At 42.5% G+C, this 23,608-nt stretch overlaps 2 protein-coding genes across 3 annotated transcripts in view; both read left to right on the top strand.

Moving 5' to 3' along the window:
• Nucleotides 1-3,054: 3,054 nt before the first annotated feature.
• KTI12 (KTI12 chromatin associated homolog) lies at nucleotides 3,055-6,465 on the top strand. Its single transcript, XM_060754291.2, has one exon. The coding sequence runs from the start codon at nucleotides 3,352-3,354 to the stop codon at nucleotides 4,114-4,116; it is 765 nt and encodes a 254-aa protein (XP_060610274.2). The 5' UTR covers nucleotides 3,055-3,351; the 3' UTR covers nucleotides 4,117-6,465.
• A 4,984-nt stretch (nucleotides 6,466-11,449) lies between these two features.
• Nucleotides 11,450-23,608, top strand: part of RPS6KC1 (ribosomal protein S6 kinase C1) — a 122,797-nt gene continuing 110,638 nt past the window's right edge. The window contains exons 1-2 of one of the 2 annotated variants that reach the window (XM_060754289.2): nucleotides 11,450-11,745; nucleotides 17,312-17,347. In XM_060754289.2, coding sequence (XP_060610272.2) covers nucleotides 11,641-11,745; nucleotides 17,312-17,347 — 141 coding nt within the window. In that variant the 5' untranslated portion in view covers nucleotides 11,450-11,640. Of the gene's footprint in view, nucleotides 11,746-17,311; nucleotides 17,348-23,608 lie in introns of those variants that run through there. The other variant, XM_060754290.2, reaches the window with a different exon arrangement.

Below are 23,608 nucleotides of genomic sequence, written 5' to 3' on the forward strand. Positions count from 1 at the left end.
AGAATTTGAAGAGGCATGAATGGAAGGTGAAAGAGAAACGTGCCAAGAGGAAAGCGTGTCAAGCCAACTCCAACCAGGACCGCCTCCCACCTGGAAACCAATGCCCTCACTGTGGGAGAACATGCAGATCAAGAATAGGGCTCCACATTCACCTATGGACCCACCGCCAGTACACTGATCCTGGAAGACTATCCTACTCAGACAACAAGGGATTGCCTAAAACACTACAGAATGAATGAAGTTTGAAAGCACTTTTGACTGCAATGGCTCCATGCTATGAAACCATCAGAGTTGTGGTTTGGAGAAGGACCAGGACCAGCCAGAAAGAGTCAAAGACCTTGTGAAACTACAACTCCCAGGAATCCATAGCTGTTAGAGTGGCATCAAACTGCACCCTGGGTCTAAGTTTGCTTTGTTCTTTTAAATCAGGGATAGGGTAAATCTATGATCGTGGAACGAATGCAGTTTGACTTAACTTTTAAGTTCGGTGGCTCATGGGAACTGTAGTTTAGTGAGACACCAGCTGTAACGAAACACCCAATTAAAGTATATGTTTTTGATATGTTTATTAATATTAGCTAAGAGGTGGCCAGAAGCCATAGCAACATAGCCACCAGGCAGAAGAACATTTTATTTATTTATTTATTTATTTAAAACGTTTATATCCTGAGCTTCTCTACCCCCGTAGAGGGACTCAGACTGGCTGACAGCAAGAATTCAATGCTAACAATAGAAATCTTAAAAAACAACATATATCATCAGTAGATTAACAAATACATATAAAATAATACATACATAAGGGGTGGAGCCAACTGTCACTGGAGAAAAAGAATGTTGGTTTAAAAAGAGAGTCAGTTGGTCACTGGAAGAGTTCAAGGATGGTTAGTCCTAAGGAGGTGGGACTAGACCAAAAAGTTTAGGCTCCTGACAGGTAGTCAGGAAGTGAAAGGTTGCATTGAATAGTGAGACAGGTGTTTAATCTCCCATGTGGAGTAGTTAGGAGTTGGAAAAAGCCCAACTAAAGATTCTGGGACAGTTAGGGAGGCTGCTGGAAGCAGTCCAGGAAAGTTAGTCAGTGAGTTAAGGTCTGGAAAGAAAAAGCTGAGGAACAGCTGGGAAATTGGTTAAAGAAACAAGCTAAATATAGTTTGAAACCAATTCTTATGTATTCACATAACTGTCTTTTATGAAGAAGTGAATAGTTTTAGAGAAACCCATTTTGAAACATTGTTCTGTAAGCAGCAAACAATTGATACTATGTAAACACTATGCCTATGACACAAGAATTGTTACAAATAAACTGAGTTATACTGTTTCATCTTCAAACAAAGCCTCTCTCTCTCAATCTCTCGGTTAGAGATCTCAGGCAGTCTCTGTGCTTTCGTTTCAAATGGTGGCAAGTGGTGGGATGGTCTAAAAAGGCCACCCTGCTTGAAGATTTGTTCTTCCTTTTCCATCACATATTTAATGGTGGCAGCAGTGGGATTGAAAAATAAAAGGTCCACACTCCCAAGTGAAAGAACAGAGAGAGTTCCTCACACATTTAATGAGAAATAAAGCCTCACACCAGCGTCCTATATTAATATTAATATAATATTAATAATGTTGTAATGTAATACAGCATTACAGTACAATATATTATATAATACTGGTAGTGTATTATATAGATTGTGGTAGTACACTATAATTATTGCATATTATATATGTAATATTATTAATAATATTGCAGTATAGTAGTATAGTACAATATAGTAATATATAATACCCATATTGTGCTATGCTAATAATATAATGTTTTGTATATACATATAATATTAATAATATAATATAATACAATATAATACTACTAATAATACAATATAAATATTAATAATACAATATAAATAAAATACAATATAATCTATATAAATAAAAATGTAATGTTTGTTTGTGGGATTAACATAACTCAAAAACCACTGGACGAATTGACAGCAATACGCCTAACAACCCAATGAGTGACTATCACTCAAAAAATTGATTTTGTCATTTGGGAGTTGTAGTTGCTGGGATTTATAGTTCACCTACAATCAAAGAGCATTCTGAAACCCACCAATGACAGAATTGGGGCAAACTTCCTACACAGAATCCCCGTGACCGACAGAAAATTCTTAAGGCCATCCAGTCCAACTTTCTCTAGGGCAAGAAAACATAATCAAAGCCCCCCTGACAAAGAGCCATCCAGCCATAGGTGTATGTATATACTCTCTCTCGCACACACACAGATTTGAAAGGGACCCCTAAACAAGGACAATTCTATATATTGTAAGCCGCTCCGAGTCCCCTTCGAGGTGAGAAGTGTGGCATATAAATGCCGTAAAATAAATAAATAAATAAATAAATAATGTTGCATGCTCCAGAGTAGGCCAACCAGACAATCTCTACATCAACACAAGCATAAAGAAATTACATATATTAGAAACCAACACTTTCTCATTACTTTATTTTCCAGATCACCAGACTGGGCCACAGCAATGCGTGGCAGGGGACGGCTAGTAATATATAATAATAATGTAATATAAGTTGTTGCTCATTTGTTCAGTCGTGTCAGACGCTTTGTGACCTCATGGACCAGCCCACGCCAGAGCTCCCTGTCAGCCGTCACCACCCCCAGCTCCTTCAAGGTCAGTCCAGTCACTTCAAGGATGCCATCCACCCATCTTGCCCTTGGTCGGCCCCGCTTCCTTTTACCTTCCACTTTCCGCAGCATAATTGTCTTCTCTAGGCTTTGCTGAATGTAATATAGTAAAACTAATATATTAACTATAATTACTACTGATAATATATATATATATATATATATATATATATATAATTATATACTGTTTTATTATTGTATATTTGAAGTTGTAATGTTTTTGATTGTGAACCGCTAAAGCGAGATATATATAAATAAATAAATAAATAAATCTTCTCGCAGAGAGGGTTCAAGACGCCATATTTGTTAAGGGTGTTTTCACGGGAAGCACAACTGCCGCCATCTTGATTGAGGGCGAAAAACTGAGAGAACTCAACGAGGGAAGGCACTGAGGAGGTAATGCACTGTTTGAAAATGAATACTACCGTCTATGGAGAGCTAGGAAGCCATGTTTGTTAAGGGTGCTTCACAGGAAACGCATCCGCCGCCATCTTGGCTGAGGGCGGACGACTTAAGACATTTCCTCGAGGCAAGGCACTTGGGATGGTTTGAACAGTAGTGTAGCGTTTGGGAAGCCATGTTCGTTAAGGGCGCTTCACAGGAAACGCATCCACCGCCATCTTGGCTGAGGGCGGAAGACATCCACATTTCCTCGAGGAGAGAGGGAAAGCGCGGGGATGCCGCTGGTGGTGTTGTGCGGCCTGCCGGGGAGCGGCAAGACCCGCCGCGCCGAAGAGCTCCGCGCGGCGCTGGTCTCGGAAGGCGAGGCCTCAGAGCAGCGCCGGGTCTTCGTCGTCTCTGAGGGAGAGGGCGGCAAGGGCGAGGCCCGCTCGGCTCTGAGGGCCGAGGCGGAGCGCCTCCTGAGCCGGAGGGACGTGGTGGTGGTGGACGCCGGTTGCGAGCTGAAGAGTTTCCGCTACGAGCTCTTCTGCCTCAGCAAGCAGGCCCGGACGCCGCATTGCGTGCTGCTCTGCCCCGGGGGAGCCCCGCGCCCCGACCGGCCGCCCTTGGAGGAGCCCGACGGGCAAAACCGCTGGGACCGGCCGCTCTTCGTGGCCCCCGCGGAGCCCTCGGAGGCGCTGCCGCTGCCCGAGATCCGCGCCGCCCTCTTCCAGCGCCGCCCGCCCGCGCCCAACCGCTCCACGCGCGCCGAGCCCCTCCAGGACGCCGCCTTCCTCCACCGCCTCGACCGCCTCACGCAGGACGTGGTGGGCGCGCTCATGGAGGCCCAGCGGAAGGGCGCCCGGCCCGGGGAGGTGGTGCCCCTGCCCGGGATGGCGCCGCAAGGGTGGCTGCTCCGGCGCCCCCTCACCCTGGCCGAGCTCAGCCGCCTCCGGAGGCAGTTCCTCAGCTACGCCAAGATGCACCCCGGGGAAGGGGAGGGAGAGCTGCCCCGCCTGGGAAGCATGTTCCTCCAGTACCTCAGCCAAAACCTCCAGTGAACAAGGAAGACTCCTTGCCCTCTCTCCAGAGGCTGCTCAAAGAAGGAAGGCCTTCTCCAGTTTGGCACCAATGTGGAAGGAGAGGAAGGATGCCTAGACACAGCTCTCCAGTTTGGGAGCGAAAGACTTGAAAGGGGAAAGCAATGGAAGGATTGCATTGATACCTATGCACAACTTTACAGCTTGGGAGTGAATGACTTGGATGCGAAAAGGAGTGGAAGGATGTGATGCCTTGACACCTATACACAGCTCTCCAGTTTGGGAGTGAAAGACTTGAAAGTGGAAAGCAGTGGAAGGATGTGATGCTTTGACACATATGCACAACTTTACAGTTTGGGAGTGAATGACTTGGATGCGAAAAGGAGTGGAAGGATGCGATGCCTTGATACCTAGACACAGCTCTCCAGTTTGGGAGCGAAAGACTTGGATAGGGAAAGCAGTGGAAGGATGAGATGTTTTGATACCTATGTACAACTTTACAGCTTGGGAGTGAATGACTTGGATGCGAAAAGGAGTGGAAAGATGTGATACCTTGATACCTATACACAGCTCTCCAGTTTGGAAGCGAAAGACTTGGGTGGGGAAAGCATTGGAAGGGTGTGATGCTTTGATACCTATGCACAACTTTACAGCTTGGGAGTGAATGACTTTGATGCGAAAAGGAGTGGAAGGATGCGATGCCTTGATACCTAGACACAGCTCTCCAGTTTGGAAGCAAAATTCTTGGATAGGGAAAGCAGTGGAAGCATAGAGTGCCTTTTACACATTTGCACAGCTTTCTGTTTTTAGAGTGAACTGCTCGATTGTGGAAAGAAGTGAAAAGATAAGGTGTCTTGACACATATATACACCTCTCTGGTTTGGGAATGAAATACTTTGACTTTGGGTTGCTGTAAGTTTTCTGGGCTGTCTGGCCATGTTCCAGAAGCATTCTCTCCTGACATTTTGCCCACATCTATGGCAGCCATACTCACAGGTTGTGAAGTGTGTTGGAAACTCGGCAAGGGAGGTTTATATATCTGTGGAATGAGGTCCAGGGTGGGAGAAAGAACTCTTGTCTGCTTGTGGCAAGTGTAAATGTTGCAATTTGCCACCTTGATTAGCACTGAATGGCCCTGCAGCTTAAAAGCCTGAGTGATTCCTGCCTGGGGGGATCCTTTGTAGCTGCCTTGACACACATACATAATAGAGGTCTCCAGTTTGGGAGTGAAAGACTTGGGCTTTATAAGTCAGGGAGCTGAGACTCCTTGATGCACATACCTCTCTATCAAGGAATTTGGAAGATCTGGACTGGATGTCTGAGGGAAGCCTGGAAACCTACACACACAGAGAAATATACATCCAGATCTCTCCACTAAAGTGCTGGAAGTCCAGGGTGGCGGCAGGAAGATGGAATGCCTTTCCTCTGCAGTGAGGAAGTGGAAGACTTGGACTAGTAGGCTGCAAAAAGCTAGGAAGCCTTTATACACATGTACACGCCCCCTTGAAGAAAATCTGGACATCTTTACACACACAGAATTCTGAAATTTAGAAGAATGTGGAAAAGCAGGAGGCCTTTACACACACACTTCCCGTTTGGGTGTGAAAAGTCTGAGAAGCCTTTACACACCTCTCCAGTGATGTATTTGGAAGACCTGGGTTGTGGAGGACTGTAAGAAGCCTGGATAGCTATATACACAGATCTCTTTCATAAGTGAACGGCTAGAAGACCTAGACCAGAAAGATGGGATACTTTTACACACACACACACCTCTTTAATGAGGAATTTGGAAAATCTGGACTGGAAAGCCGTGGGAAGTCTGGAGGTGTTTACAAATGTGTGTGTAAACACACTGTCCTCTTCAGTGAGGGTCTGGAAGACTTGGACATAGAAGGTTGTGGGAAGTTGGGGTGCCTTACATATACATCAACCCCTTCAGTGATGAAGTGGAGAACTTGGACTGAAAGACTGGAAAGCCGGGATAACCTTTACACACACCCACACACACTTCTCTAGTGAGGTCTGGAAGACCTGTACTGGAAAGTTGTAGAAAGCTGGGAGGTCTTTACATACACAGCTCTCCGGTGGGAAGCTGGAAGATGCTTATATACACACAGTCACACAATTTTTATGCACCTGGTGCCATTCTGATTCAGCCCTGAATGAGGCCCTTCAGGAGAGGTGACTACTACTAGACATTCAGCCCTTAAGAGAGAAAAAAAACCCCATCCTTTTTGCTTTATGTATCATGCAGTGGTCATATTTGAACTGCATGGTTCTTGAATGGAGCCCAGCTGCCTGAGGATATTTTAATTGTGGGAGGTGCTCTGTTGAAAAAATATTTTAAATAAATATTTTTCATTCTCTTTGTATTATTATTTTTCATTTGTATGCTGCCTTTCTCCAAGAGTGTGGCCCAGGGGGCTTCTAGAAAGTGTTATTTTTAAAAACCACCCTTGAACAATATAATTTTAAAACTAAATCAGGACATAAAATGATAATATCATTTAAAAGACATACAAAAGTGTAACCAGATAAATACCCCAGGAAAAGCTTCCTGTTTATATATTAAAAGCCTGCTTAAATAATATATGATGTATATCATTTTTTGATTTGAATTTAGATTCATGCCTAAATGGAGGGATGATGGCTACCAGAGGTTCAGCACTGATTTACTGTATGTTTCTTTTTTAGCTGTTTACATCATGCAGGGGACTCCAAGCACCATAATACATTTGAACGGCATGGTTCTTGGAGTGCTGCTACAGGGCCCTTTACTGGAGCACAGAAATATTTAAACATGTTTCATACACTTTGTATGGTTTATTATTTATTTCATTTCTCCTAGAGTGGGACCCATGACTGATTCCAGAAAAAGCCATCAAAAAAACAATGAACAATAGAATTAAAATCAACATATAAAACAAAACAATCAACTTTCCATGTTCAGGAATTCTGTATCAATTACACTATCTGTGGTTTGAATATATAATATATATGTGTGTGTGTGTATAATCTGCAAAGTAAATCATGATTTTGCCATTTTATATAAGGGACCATATTTTCTTACACTATTGTATATAATGGGACATGAACATCCAGGGATTTTGGTGTCGCTTAAGGTGGTGCAGTGGGTTAAATCGCTGAGCTGCTGAACTTGCTGACCAAAAGGTCAGCGGTTCAAATCCAGGAAACAGAGTGAGCTCCTGCTGTTAGCCCCAGCTTCTGCCAACTTAGCAGTTGGAAAATATGCAAATGTGAGTAGACCAATAGGCAGGAAGGGAACTGTGCTCCATGTAGTCATGCCGGCGACATGACCTAGGAGGCATCTACAGACAACACCAGCTCTTTGGCTTAGAAATGGAGATGGGCACCACCCCGCAGAGACGGATATGACTAGACTTAATGTCAAGGGGAAACCTTTACCTTTACCTTAAAGTTGAAAAATTCCAGTCTTCATTTGTCTTTCTATATACAGAATGAATTGACAAACAACAAACCTTATCGCCATGTTGCAGCTCCACATGTAGTTTGAACTTTCAGGTAAAAGTGGGCAGTTAAGATAGGATCGGTCCTTTGGAAATTCAATTGGGATGTCCAATGAAAACTTTGAAGTTGCCATGGCAATACTGTCTGCAATGTGTCAAACCTTGGAACTATAGTTACTCTAATGTGATCTCACAATCCAAAATCCGTAGAATCTGTTCTCATGTAGAGATGTACATATTGGACAACACAAGTTGCCATTAGGGAAACAACACATAATATATATATTACTATATGTTAGTGCAATTTAAACTGTGCAAATAATATCAAATTATTATTATTGTTATTGATAATGATATTTATTAATATCCTGCCTTTCTCCCCATGGGGATTCAAGGTGGTTTACATCTACCCACACTACACAGTTCAAAAAGAGCAATACAAAAGTTTAAAAAATTAAATAGTAACCATCTATTTTGCTTTTCAGATTTAAGAAGAGGTACACACAACGTTTGAACAGAGGCAAAAGAAAGCTTGCTTTTCCATGCCTATTTTTATATGAAGTGATACGTTTAATCTCCCTTCATTGTTTATAGTAGATAGCTATGATCTTTATATCTGTAGCAGGCTACTTTGTTCTTAGTACGATAATTTTTTCTTGGTTAAATAAAGCCTTTCAATAAAACAGGAGTGGTTAAAATACCCAGCTGATATCCTGTAAGCACCAAAACGGATTAAAAATTAGGTATGACCCTATTTGTTAGAGCAGAGCTTTTCAAACATACCATGTTGGTGACAAACTTTTTAGACATAGTAATGGTGGCGTAGTAGGTTAAACCGCTGACCTGCTGAGCTTGTTGACTGAAAGGTTGCAGGTTCAAATCCGGGGAGCGGCGTGAGCTTCCGCTATCAGCCCCAGCTTCTGCCAACCTAGCAGTTTGAAAACATGCAAATGTGAATAGATCAATAGGTACCGCTCCTGTGGGAAGGTAACGGCGCTCCATGCAGTCATGCTGGCCATATGAGCTTGGAGATGTCTATGGACAACGCCGGCTCTTCGGCTTAGAAATGGAGATGAGCATCACACCCCAAGGTCGGACACGGCTGGACTTCATGTCAGGGGAAAACCTTTACCTTAATTCAGTTTAATTCTGTTAATTCACATTTTGCTACAGTTTTTCAATGAATATCTTGTAAGAGTCACAACCAATTCAACATAGTTTATGGCAGCCACAAAAAAGAAAAGTTTCTGGATTATAATAACTACTTTCAAAGGAAGTCCCCCACACTTAAACAAGAAATAGCACTTTTAACCAAGAACAGAATTGGTTTTTTTTATTTTTTCCCTATAGGTAAAGGTTTTCCCTTGACATTAAGTATAGTCGTGTCCGGATCTGGGGGATAGTGCTCATCTGATTTTTCTGAGCCGAAGAGTTGGCGTTGTCCTTAGACGCCTCCAAGTTCATGTGGCCAGCATGACTGCATGGAGCGCCATTACCTTCCTGCTATTGATCTACTCTCATTTGCATATTTTCAAACTGCTAGGTTGGCAGAAGCTGGGGCTAACAGCAGGAGCTCACCCTGTTCCCGAATTTGAACTGCCAATCTTTCGGTCAGCAAGTTCAGCAGCTCAGTGGTTTAGCCTGCTGCACCACCAAGGGATCCCTATAGTGTTATAATAAACGTTAAAGCAGACATGGGCAAACTTGGACCCTCCAGGTGTTTTGGACTTCAACTCCCACCATTCCTAACATGCATCACTAGACTACATACCCCAAAATTCCATAGCATTGAGCCATGGCAATTCAAGTGGTACTAAACTTGTTTGGCCGCAGGGTGGTGACCCCACTGGACGTGGCAGTCCAGTCAGTGATAAGAGAGGCAGACTATGTTTAGGGCACCTAAACATGTGGGGTGAGCAGAGTGGGTCTTCAAAAGGGCTGCTCAGTCATGGATACAGCTGCCGAACTACTCAACTGCCTTGGACCTTGAGGTGGAACGACTTAGTCTGTATCAACTGCCCATGTGCCAGTCTGTAACTAGGAGCTTCCAGATTTCACAATCCTGCCCCCGTCGCCACTCGCTGATTGCCATGGGACTTTGGTTGTTTTGTTTTGTCTCCCCCCCCTCCCCCTGGAAGACACCTGTGTGTGATTTTTTTTAATGTGTGGAGGTCGGTACACACTGATCAATACACAGTCTTCATAGACTGAGGTTCCTTGGGTGGCATAGTTTACCAATCTGTTGCAGGCTCAGCCTTCTGCCTTCACAGCAGTTGTAACGTACCATGTTATCCTCTGCCTGCTGTTGAGGTCTTTGGGTCTTCGGAGCATGCTTGATCTGGAACCTCCCTTGAGGCCACTCCTGGGAGTGCACGACTCTAGTCGTTGTGCCTGCAGGTTCATTGGAACACGCAAGCCCCTTCACCACGATAAGGTGACAGTCCATCGAGGGACACACACATATATACACCAACATATATATACACAAATATATACACACACAAAGCACATATACACAGACTGGGCCACAGTAACGCGTGGCAGGGGATAGCTAGTAAAATAAATAAATAAATAAATATATTCTATAGTGTAGATAAGGCATGGGCCAACTTGGGCCCTCCAGGTGTTTTGGACTCTAACCCCCAGCCTGAATGGTGGGAGTTGAAGTCCAAAACACCTGGAGGGCCCAAGTTGGCCTATGCCTGGGCCAAAGGCATTAATAATAATAAATAATAAACTTTATACCCCGCCACCATCTCCCCAGTGGGGACTCGGAGCGGCTTACATGGGGCCGAGCCCAAACAACATATTGCAGCAGAATAAAACCAAAACAAAACAAAACAAAACAAAAACAAACATCAAAATTACATAGGAAAAAAAAACATTCCAATAAACACAGTCACGTAACAGTGGGCGGGCCACATGTACAGGATAAAACAATTAAAAGATTCTAATGAGATAAAAATAGGAGCAGGTTATTTGCAGGGAGCTCGTAAAAACAAAGAGTTGTGAATGAATGGTGGGAGTTGAAGTCCAAAACACCTGGAGGGCCCAAGTTGGCCCATGCCAGGGCCAAAGGTATTGTGAAACTACAATTCCCAGGATTCTATTTATTTATTTACTTTGCTTGTATACTGCAATTTCTCAGCCCGTAGGCGACTCAACGCGGTTCACAACAAGAGCAAAAGTCAATTATAACAACATACAATTTAAAAACCATTGACAGCATAGTATACAAAGTAATGACACATCAATAACAACGCATTAACGTCTCATAACTAGAGTCGTGATCCAATTCGTCAGCCATAATTCCGTTCCTATATTCATCGTATTCATTGTGCTGTTTATCCGAATGCCTGTTCAAACAGCCAGGTTTTTAGTTTTCTTCGAAACACCATTAACGAAGGAGCTGATCTAATGTCCATGGGAAGGGCGTTCCACAGCCGAGGGGCCACCACAGAGAAGGCCCTGTCCCTCGTCCCCGCCAGCCGTGCTTGTGATGCAGGCGGGATCGAGAGCAGGGCCTCCCCAGAAGATCTTCTACCGCCTTGAGCCATAGCACTGAAAGTGATATCAAACTACATTCATTCTACAGTGTTGTAGATTAAACCTTAGCTTCCTTCTCATTTCTTGGTTGCAGGATTTAGGACCAAGATGGAATAATTCCATCCTAGAATTAAAGCACTACTGATGAGAAAGAAGACACCTCTATTTCTCTGCATGGTAGAATGAGCCTGGCACTTGTGGTGTCATCCAGCTCTAGAGTTGCATGGATTGGTCTGGGGGAATCCAAAGAGGACAAGGCGCCACGCAGTAGCAGCAGCAGCAGCATCATCTTCCGGCTCCCCTTCGACCTCGGAGGCGGGACCTGTCGGGATGCGGAGCGGAAGCGCTCCGCGGAGGCTCTCCCGTCCGCCATCCAGCGTCGCCGGGGAGGCTCTTGGCGGGGCCGCAGCTCTCCTCCCGCGGTTGTGCTCCTTCCGCCTCCGCCCGGAGCCTGTCCCGGGCTTGGATCGGGCCAGCCAGGGCCTCAAGGGGACCTTCCTCCGCCCCCAGGATGCTCTCCCCGCGGGACCGAGGCGGGGAAGTGGCCCGCTTCTACACGGTCACGGAGCCCAAGCGCCACCCGCGAGGCTATACCCTCTATAAGGTTACCGCCCGGGTAAGTACCCCTGCTTTGGGGTCTGGAAGGGAGAGGTCTCTCCAGGAGGAAAGGGTTCCCCTTCTACTACACTGTAGAATGAATGCAGTTTGGCACCGCTTTAACTGTCATGGCTCAATGTGATGGCATCCTGGGAGCTGGAGCTTTGCATCACTAGACTACATACCCCAAGATTCCATAGGTAGTTCAAGTGGTACTAAACCGCATTAATTCTATAGTGTAGATAAGGCATGGGCCAACTTCGGCCCTCTGGGTGTTTTGGACTCCAACTCCCATAATTCCTAACAGCCGTAGGCTGTTAGGAATTATGGGAGTTGGAGTCCAAAACACCCAGAGGGCCGAAGTTGGCCCATGCCTGGTGTAGATGCCCCAGAGCTTCCCCTTTTGGAATAGCTTTGGGTCTAAGGATGCTACAGCAAAAGTGCATCTATTTATCTATTTAAAACATTTATATTCTCCCCTTCTCACCCCGAAGGGGACTCAGCATATATACGACAAACATTCAATGCCAGGACAAGAATTCATATACACATACGTAAACATTAAAACCATTTATCTCAATATTAAAATACACTGTCTGGGTCATCTGCATCAAATCTAATTGGCCTGGGTCATCTGCATCAAATCTATTAAAATACACTGTCTGGGTCATCTGCATCAAATCTAATTGGCCTGGTAATCTTTCCTGTTTCCCTGTCCTGAAAGCTTGGTCCCACAGCCAAGTTTTTACCATCCTTCTGAAGGACAAGAGGGAGGGGGCTCACCAGGAAGGGAGTTCCATAGCCGGGGGGGGGGGGGGGCAATCACCCAGAAGGCCCTGTCTCTCGTCCTTACCAATCATGCCTGTGACAATGGCGGGACGGAGAGCAGGGCCTCCGCGATGGTTCATAGGAGGAGGTGTGTTTTGACAGGTAAATTGGGCTGCCTGGGACCATTTAGGGCTTTATAGGCCGAAGCCAGCACTTTGAATTGTGTCCGGTAGCAAACTGGCAGCCAGTGGAGCTGGCGTAATATTGGAGTTGTATGCTCCCTGTATGTCGCCCCAGATATTAATCTGGCTGCCTCTCGTTGGGCAGTTTGAAGCTTCCAAGCAGTCTTCAAAGGAAACCCTACGTAGAGTAGTCTTTCTTAAATGAAACGAGAACGTGGACCACCGTGTCCAAGTCTGACTTTCCAAGGTACGGGCGTAGCTGGCGCACAAGTTTTAACTGTGCAAAAGCTTCCCTGGCCACCGCTTCAACCTGGGATTCCAGGCTCAGTGATGAGTCCAGGAGAACCCCCAAGCTGCGAACCTGTGCCTTCAAGGGAAGTGTAACCCCATGCAGCACAGGCTGCGACCCTATACCCCATTCAGCCTTGCAACTGACCAGGAGGACCTCTGTCTTCTCTGGATTCAACTTCAATTTGCTCGCCCTCATCCAGACCGTCTAACTACTGAAGGCAGGAGATTCTTACTCTATAACAAGCATGGACAAACTTGGGCCCTCCAGGTGTTTTGGACTTCAACTCCCACAATTCTTAACAGCACTCCATGCAGTCACACAGGCCACATGACCTTTGAGGTGTCTATGGACAACGCCAGCTCTTCGGCTTAGAAACCGCTGTGAGTCGCCTAAGGGCTGAGAACAGCGGTATACAAATAAAGTAAATAAATAAATAAATAAATAAATAAATAAATAAATAGAAATGGAGATGAATACCACTCCCCAGACTAGACTTATTCCAAGGGGAAAACATTATTATTATTATTATTATTATTATTATTATTTTACTGACACAAAACCACCATCTCTCACAGCAAACGAGATCCATGTGCTGGATTTCGTATCACAAAATCACAAGTCGAACACTTCGCAAGCATCTAGGACTATGTGATGTATTTTCGAATGATGCACTCAGATCCAAGTCAGTTGGCCTTTTGAGTTGACAGATTGTGATTTTGTTGATGTTTATTGTTTCCGAATGCTGGCTGAGACCTTTTGGCATGGCAGCCAGTGTGCCAATGACCACTGGGACCACCTGTACTGGTTTATGCCAGAGCCTTTTCAGTTCGATTTTGAGGTCCTGATAATGGCTGAGCTTTTCCTGTTGTTTTTCCTCAATGCAACTGTCACCTGGTATGGCGACATCAATAATCCAAACTTTTTTCTTTTCCACAATCGTGATGTCTGGCGTATTGTGTTCCAAAACCTTGTCAGTCCGGATTAAAAAGTTATTATTATTATTATTATTATTAGCATCCTCCCAGTCCCGCAGATGTGGGGATGAGGATCTGCGATGTACAGGGCTTGACGAATGCAAGGGTGGGGTTAAAATTACTAGAAGAAACATTAACAACCTTTGATATGCAGATGATACCACTTTGATGGCCAAAAGCGAGGAGCCGAGGAGCCTTCTAATCAAGGTGAAAGAAGAAAGTGCAAAAGATGGGTTGCAGTTGAACATAAAAAAACCCAAGATTCTGGCAACCGGACTGATTGATAACTGTCAAATAGATGGAGAAAACGTGGAGGCAGTGACAGACTTTGTATTTCTAGGTGCAAAGGCTACTGCAGATGCAGACTGCAGCCAGGAAATCAGAAGACGTTTACTTCTTGGGAGGAGAGCTGTGACCAATTTCAATAATATAGTGAAGAGTAGAGAGATCACACTGGCGACAAAGATTCGCATAGTTAAAGCAATTGTATTCCTTGTAGTAACCTATGGATGTGAGAGCTGGAAGGCTGAGCAAAGGAAGATAGATGCTTTTGAACTGTGGTGTTGGAGGAAATTTCAGAGAATGCCTTGGACTGCGAGAAGATCCAAACAGTCCATAGTCCAGGAAATAAAGCCCGACTGCTCACTGGAGGGAAGGATGTTAGAGGCAAAGATGAAGTACTTTGGCCACATAATGAGAAAACAGGAAAGAAGAGGGATCTATGGATACTTTGGTTTCACATTCATAGGGTCACCATAAATTGAAGTTGGCCGGATGCAGTTAACAGCATAGTTAGGGCCAGTAGATTGTCGTGGTTTGACTATGACTTTGAAGACCAGGGTTTGAATCTCTACTCAGCCCTGGAAATGTACTGGGTGAACCTTGGGAAGCCACACTTTCTCAGTCTCCGAAATCTTGCCAACAAAACCTTGTGATAGATTCACCTTAGTGGTACCATGAATTGCAAAAGTCTTGAAGGTATATAAACTCAGCAGCTCAGATTTATTTACTTCTGCTCACCAAACTGGATGCAATTCAGTGTGGGAAGAATGAAGCAGAGTGCCTTTCTCTCAAAAGATAAGAAACAACTTGCACAGCAGGGCAGAAGATAAGAAAACCAGACTCATGCATTTCCAGGACAGTCCTCTCACTTAATCATAAACCTGAGGTTGTGTGGTGGGTGGGGCGGAGAAGAAGAGATTTAAAAGAAGTAAGGTGTTCAGGGCAGAAGGCTACATGTATAGATTTTGCAAGGCATGCGAGCAATAAACAGTGAAAGCTGGAATGGTTCCACAAATCAGAGATAGGTTCTTAAGTCAATACATAAAAATCTGTAGACAGATCTAAGAGATTACAATTTATATCCACCGGTTTTACATGTAGGTTAAAAAAACAAGAGCAGGAAATTTGAGATTCCTTTTCTCCACCTGCACACTTTTTATGTTGCTCTTGCATAGCCAGGCTGATGCACTTCAGGCTTGGAGCACAAGGTCAGGATGGACAGGGAACCCTTCTTAAAATAATGCTGTAGAATTAACACAGCTTGATACCCCTTGAATTTCCATGACTCAATGTTGTGGAATACTGGGAGGTGTAGTTTGAGGAGACATCAGTGTTCTTTAGCAGACAAAGTGAAAGACCTTATAAAACTACTTTGTAAATATAGTTTTCCCAAGAGACTTTCCTTTGAATAACAAGAGATAGAGATGTCTAAAAAAAAATAGCTGCATAAGAAAAACATTACAGAATACTTGATCTGAGATATGAGAAATCATGACTGAATTTTGATCAACAAGGGGGAACTGTTCAGTGTGCCAGTGCACTTCCACAATGCTTTGTATGCCGACTGCAGGATTTCATAGTGAGAAAAATGGAGTTTGTTGCCTGGAGATGTTCGTGTTTGATGTCCAATGATTTTATCAGTGATGATAATTAATATTTTTTTCAGTATGAGTCCCTGCTCCAGGATTTGGCTTGAGAGGCTCTCTCAGCTCACCTTTCTTAGTTCTGGGCCGTATAGAACAAGTGGGTCCATCTAGAACAGTGGTTCCCAATCTTGTTTTGACCAGGGACCACTTTGACCAGGGACCACTCTCTAACATTAGTACCAAAAGGGTTTCGAATCAGTTTTTGGTCAACTTTAGATGTGGTTTGGTTATTTGTGGTGCTGATTCAGAAAATTGCATTGCATAGACCACATCAGCTCTAATTTCTGATACAAAACATATGCCATCCAGTAGTTGCCATCTGCTCACCCACAAAAAACCATGATAACCCTATCTAAGAATCTAGAGCTGATGTGGTCTATCCAATGCAATTTTCTGAATCAGCACCCCAAATAACTCCAGGAACAGGCCTAAAAATGAAGACACCACAGTTCTTCTGTTTCTAGGTGCCACATGGAATGGTTCCACTCAGGGGGAGGGAGGAGGAGGAGCAGCAGTCAGGGGCTTGTTGTCATGCCTTTCATGAGTAGTCAGCCTCTCCCCTCCCAACATCCTCTTTGCCTCGGCACTATAAGAGGGCTTTATAAGACCAGTCGCTCTCATTGCAACGATGTAGAAACAGTGAGGCTGTGGACCATATTTTAGTTCTTGCGGACCACTGGTGGTCCACGAACCACAGGTTGGGAACCACTAATCTAGTGTGTGTGTGTATACATACATATATACGTATACATACACACTCACACTACATACACACCCATCCTGAAAATAGTCTTTAAAGATTTGATCTAATCTATAATACTTACTTACTTACGTGATCCCTCGTAGTCCGAGGATGATGGTCCTCCAAGTGTAGTATCCTGGCGGTGGGTGACTGTGGAGCCCTATTCTTGATCTGCATCTTCTCCCGCAGTGAGGGCATCAGCTTCCAGGTGGAAGGTGGTCCTGGTCGGGCTTGGCTTGTAAATTCTTCCTCTTGGCACGTTTCTCTCTTTGGCCCTCCATTCGTGCTTCTTCAAATTCTGCAGCACTGCTGGTCACAGCTGACTTCTAATGACAGCTAATCTTTATAATAGTGACTACTTGGTTGAACCCACACAAACCTGCTTGACCAGCATTACTTCTGTTGCTGAAGAAATATTTCCTCTTACCATGTTTGGTCTAGAGCAGGGGTAAGCAACTATGGGAGGACAGGACCATTATGGCTTTACGAGTCTGGGAATTGTAGTCTGAAAAGGGGCCAATTGCTAGGAGTGAGTTTTTGTGATTTGGCCACTGGCTGAGTAAATTACGATAAGTCAAAAGCTCCATGGGGTCCTAGGAATGTAATTGACTCACCCTTGATCTGCATTTATCATTGGATCCCTTCCTTTATATTTATAAAAGTTCAACCACTGAAAAGATATCTGCTTTTGTTTTTCAGATTGTTTCACGGAAAAACCCAGAAGATGTCCAGGAGGTAATGTGTTTGCGCTTTATTCATATTCTTGTTTTTATCTTTTTGTTTTTGAAAAAGAAATCAGTTTTGACATTTGGCATTATATTTCGGAACGTATGTATGGTACAAACCTATCTGTGGGTCTGCTCTGTCTTTGTTACAGAAAAGTCTTAAATAGGCACTTGCAATAGTAAGTGGGGATAGCTGAGCATCATGATTTGAATCCAAGCTGCCCGAGTCCAGAAATCTTGGTAGCTAAGTTTAGTCCTGTCAAATAATAATAATAATAATAATAATAATAATAATAATAATAATACAGTTGGTTATTTGTATACAAGCCAACTCCAGGGACTTTGACCTGTGTGTATTAATGATCTTCTATCTCATATGTGAGATATATACAAAATTGTCAAATGGATGAAGAGCTTGGGAAATTATATATTCCCCTTTCATAATATTTACTTAATGCCAATTTAATTATACTACTGTGTCATGTCTTCAGTGCCAGCTGAGGGGGCAAAGGGAGGATATGTCATGAAGATACAGTAAATATATGGTGGGCTCCATGATTTTTTAATGCAATGTTAATTTTTTGCACACTGTAGTCTTGCTGTAAATGCATGTTTAATAATAAAACATGAGAGCTTGAACCGAGGCTGACCAGCAGAGAAAGAAAGTGAAAAGTCAGGTGGCCAAAGAGTATTAAAAGGTACTATAAGTAGCAGTTGTTTGTTTGCTGAAGAATTGCTATGTGCTGTAATTGTGTATGTTGTTGTCAACATTGTCACCATCACCATCATTATCATTGCAATGGCAGTAATTACTTGGTGCTATACACCATTTCTTCTTAAACTGTGCCCCCCCCCCCCCATGGGGTCCTTGTAGCTCAGTGTCGAGGTTGTGAAAAAATTGGCAAAGGTTTCTGAGTTCCACCTAGACATTTATACCCTAGGGGGGATAGGCTGGGGTACAAATAATAATAATAATAATAATAATAATAATAATAATAATAGTTCCCAACCTGGGCTTCTCCATGTGTTTTGGACTTCAACTCCCAGAAATTCCAGCCATCTAACCAGCTGTTAGGAATTGTGAGAGCTGAAGTCCAAAACACCTGGAGAACCAAAGGTTGGGAACCATTGATTTACACAAATCTTTTAGCAACAGTGTGCAGTGTCTACAGTAGACTCTGCAGAAATGCTTCATGGGTCCATCAGTGGAACAAAAAATGCTGCTTGTGCTGTTCTTTGCCACAGGAGGGGAAAATGCTCATGGTTAATATGCCGTGAGTTGTGAGGAACATCAGAACAAATCTGTTAAATGTAGCTTGACATATTTGTCATATACCAGGCTTCGTCAGGAAAAGTTTGTGTGAGGACAAATCATTTTTCTTTATGAGAAGAGTATGTTGGCACATGAAGCCAATGTCTGGATATGTCATGAGGAACCAGTTGTGAGAACGCGCTGTGGGACGCTTGCATCCCAAATTAGTAACAGAAGATGAGTCTGTAGGTAGTGAAAGGAGTGAGAAAGTGAGTCAGAGGAGGGTGGATTGAAAGCACTGAGTTATGAGGACATGATGATTCAAAGCTAGTACAGAAAGGAACAGCAAGCAAATTTGGGGAGAAGGAGGTTGCTGCGACTACAGTAAGAGGGGACTAAAAGAGAAGCGCTTTAAATAGACAGAAGAATATAAACTGAAGATCCAGATAGATGCTGCATTAAATAGATAGCATATGGTAATATGTTTGTTACAATGGGGGTAAAAGAGTTTCATCTATATTCGATGTGCTGATAGGAGAAGTTTATTTTTTCTATCTCAGATGCAGTCCTAATGAAAACTAGACACAGTCTCCAACCATATTAGAAAAGAGGTTTCCTTTGGTGACAGCTCATACCAGCACACGGAGAGATTTTACTGAGAACTGTGGTTATTGGATGGGGGAGGATTAAAACATAATTCTCTGTATATTACTATGATGATAGTAAGAGGAGGTGTGTTTGTCTGTCAGAGTCATAGTTCCAAGACCAGGCAGTTGAGAGAACTGAAGGATGGCATGCGCAGTAACAGGAATGTGCACCTGATGGCTATTTAGTTTCTAAATGGTATCATTAAATATTAGGAGCCTCTGGTGGCGCAATGGGTTAAACCCTTGTGCCTGCAGGACTGAAGACCAACAGGTCAGAGGTTCGAATCTAGGGAGAGTGCAGAAGTGCTCCCTCTGTCAGCTCCAGTTCTCCATGCGGGGAAATGAGAGAAGCCTCCCACAAGGATGGTAAAACATCAAAACATCTGGGCAACGTTCTTGCAGACAGCCAATTCTCTCACACCAGAAGCAACTTGAAGTTTCTCAGGTTGCTCCTGACAGTAAAAAAAAATAATTAATATTAATTTCAGTCACAAGATGACAGACTTCTATAATCAGCACACAGATTTTAAGTTGATAAAGTTTGAAGCTGGGAGAAGTATTCTGATCAGGTTTAGTTAGCTCTAATCAATAGGATTCACACTAGTGTATCTGACTATGATAGTCTTTGCTTGGAGGTTTTGGTGTATTAGATTAAGGGCTATCCAACTTATGTGGAACTCGGTATTTTTGAAGATAACTGGGATATATACAGTTGCCCTTCCACATTTGCAGATTTAACTTTTGTCTGTTTGATTAGTTGCAGATTTAATTAATATGTTGTCTTAAAGAATCTTTAGTTCCTCCAGCATGACTCTCTAGGAATTGATCATAGAATTGTACTGGAGGTCCTAGAGATTCCTAAAGAGGTGTTATCACAAACGCAAATGCGTTTGGCAGGGACGAGAGACAGGGCCTTCTTGGAACGCTCTCCCAAATGAGATAAGAATGACTCCATCCCCCCTGGCTTTCAGGAAAAAATTAAAATCATTGCTTTGGGACCAGACTTTCGGACAGCAGACATAATTAGCACTTTAGTCGGACATTGACTGCAATGGCGTTACGGCAGATGATACCGTGATATTGTTTTACTGTTTTTATTTAATGCTGTATATACTGGTTTTAATGATTGCTTTTTGTATTTAATTGTGGTTATATTATTGTAATGGTTATGTAGCGGCCTTGTACCATTATTAAATGTAAGCCGTCCTGAGTCTCCCTTCGTGGGTAGAGAAGAGACGGGGTAGGAATACCAGAAATAAATAATAAACAAATTATCTCAGGTATTTCAAAAAGTGTTTTTAAATCCATTTTTCCCCCCTACAGTAGGCTCTCCACTTTCACAGATTGTGCATCCCTAACATCTGTAAAACTGGAGGGCCTATTGTATTGTAAAGTCCTTTTGGCTGTAGCCCTGGACATAAATATTTCAGAATATTATCTTCTGTGTAATGTAAACTGCAATGAATACAATTCTTCCTCAGTTTGGTGCCCTCCAAATGGGTTGAAATCTTTGTTGAAAGAAGATAATGTCTGGTGATGAAGTTTTATGATAGGGTTGGGTAGTATAGTTGAGCACCAAATTGCCATTGCTCTTCTCATTACATAGGGGATTTTGCTGTTAGCAATGTACAGAGGAACATAGATGGTCTGCACATTCACAAGCCATAGGCAGCAAATGGTTGGGAATGATGGGCACTGTAGTTCCACATATCTGCGGGAAGACTGAATAGAAGATGTTATAGTTCTATTCACCTGTTAATACAGAAGAACAAAGTTTCCTTGTTAGTGTCAAGACATTCTTATGTGATAGTGACAAGGAGCAGTTTGTAGCCTGGTGACTGAAGATAATTGCTTGAACTCTCTATGGAATGGACTTCAAATACCCTGGAGTGCGGCTGAGTTGCTAGTTTATTTTCCAAGCTTATATGCATCTCTTGCCACTGCTTCTTCTCTTCGCAAATTTGATGGATTTGGGGGGGGGGGATTACTTCTGTGTTCCAAATACTTTTCAGAAGCAAACCTAGTGATTTCAGTGGTTCTTACTTTAAAGTTAAGTGTGCTTAAGATTATTATCTTTCTTCATCTTAGAAGGTAAAAGTCCAGATAAAACAATAATAGCAAATTCTTAAATACATTTTTGTTCATTGGCATTCTGTACTTTTTGGTTTTTCTTTTCTCTCTGCTGTTCTACAGAATATGTGATTGCTTGGATACACAGATGTTAGAATACATCATTTTCTTTTCTTTTCTTGAGAAAGAACCGTAAATCTCAGTTAATTTGCAATTAAGATGCAAGGTTCCCTTACCATAAGAGTCATTGATTGTATTTGGATGCAACCCTCAACCCCTATTTACCATTACATGAACAAACCTAATGTATTGTCGAAGGCTTTAATGGCCGGAATCACTGGGTTGTTGTAGATTTTTCGGGCTATATGGCCATGTTCTAGAGGCATTCTAGAGAATGCCTCTAGAACATGGCCATATAGCCTGAAAAACCTACAACAACCCAACAAACCTAATGTTAGTTCTCCATTGTGGTCTCTGTGAAATTGCACATATAGGCAGTGATTGATTAGTTATGTTATTACTTAATTTTTGTTTATCTGTTACATTTTTAATTTTGTTATAGTTATTAATTTTCTTTTGGGAACTGGGGGGTTGTTTATTTCTCTTTGTTAGTGTATTCTGGCATTGAATATTTGCCATTTTTTTGTTGGAAACCGTCCTGAATCCCTTTGGGAAGATAGGGTGATATATACATAACGTATTACTATTACTATTACTACTAGTATTATTATTGTTATCTGTATTCCTGTTTTGTACTACTTCAGATTTGCTCAGCTATTGCAGCCCAACAGAACTTGGAAACTGTACTTGATGCCCAGAACTTGGAAACTGTACTTCTTGTACTATTTCTCTCAAGATCTCCCATGATCCGCAAGCCATGTAGCTTTTAAAGACAGGTTCCTGTATGATCTTGTAAATGAAGCAGCATCAGATCTGGTTCATACTTGGATGCAAGACTACCAATGAATTGCAGATTCTGTAGACCACTGTGGGTCCCGACCCCAAATGGGGTTGGTTTAGCTCAATGTTGGGGTCATGAAAAATTTGGCAACCATGAAAGGTTTTTGAATGCCACCCATTTGCACAAATCAACACATTCAGTGTTTACAGTGAACTCTGCAGGAAATGCTTCAGCTGGACTCCACAAAAAAATCAGCCTTTTTTAGCAAGCCTTGTAAATGCTGATTTATTATCAGCAAATGTTTGATTTTATACCTATTTTATATACATATATACCTGGGATCACGTAAAAATTTCTCAGACGGAAAGGGGTCAGGAGTGGAAAAAATCCCAAGAATGCCAGCTGTAGGTGATATTTCAGAGGACAGAATTGGCAAAACTACCTTTGAGCATTCCTTGACTAGAAAAACACTATCAAAATCAAACAAACAGATATCTTTCAGTATTATGCTAATTCAATATTAAGATAATGAAACACGCTATTCAAATCCTGGCATTATGCTCATCTCTGTGTTGATGAACCAGCTTGTTGATTGCATTTAGATTTTTAAGAGTTTGTCTTTTCCAATCAGTTATGAAGAAGTTAGAAACGGTGGTTTTGAAAACAATGAAATTCCTACACAACTTTACCTGTCTTTGCAAATACACTCAAGTAACCAAACTCAGAGGTTCTTAGCAGATTGTGTAGTGGCCCACACAGTGACATCTTCTAACCCGAGGAACTTCATTCTAACATACCATAATTCCTCTTTTTTTTTTAACTACTGAAAACAGGCTCTTAAAGCAAAAATCACAGGTGTTTTATTACTTGTATATCATTATTAGTGTTTTAAAAAAATACAATCAGTTGCTCAAATTAGACATAAAGCATAAAGCATATTGACAGTACTTTGGAAAACCAGAGTTTATACATGAAAAATACACTTTGGCTCAGATGCAAGGTGCAGTGAAACATTTTCCTGCCTACCAGAAAAGAATTTGCTACTTGTCCGTATGGAATGTCTGATGTTTAAAACTGGGGGAAAAGGGAGAAATAGCTGGAAAATAGTTAATTATAGTATTGATAGAATTATTTTGGTGGATATCAGTCAACATTGTTTTGTGTGTGTATCTGTGTTTATATGTGTCTGCGTGTCTCTTTTTATGCTTTTGTCATCCTCATACATATGTACCACAACTCCTTCCGTACAAAATTACATGTATCTTGCATTACTAGATAGAAATATGCAAACCTTTAAAAAAAGGTGGGGATAATCTTTATACCCATTTTTTTAAAAAAATGGGGGGAGGGATATAATCCCCCCACTTTTTCAGAATGTCACATTTGTATTTTCCCAAAATT

Source organism: Anolis sagrei, chromosome 1, assembly GCF_037176765.1.
Source record: "Anolis sagrei isolate rAnoSag1 chromosome 1, rAnoSag1.mat, whole genome shotgun sequence".
NCBI lineage: Eukaryota > Metazoa > Chordata > Lepidosauria > Squamata > Dactyloidae > Anolis > Anolis sagrei.

Coding starts and splice junctions, on each gene's coding strand:
- KTI12 (XM_060754291.2), top strand. CDS start 3,352: ATGCCGCTGGTGGTGTTGTGCGGCCTGCCGGGGAGCGGCAAGACCCGC.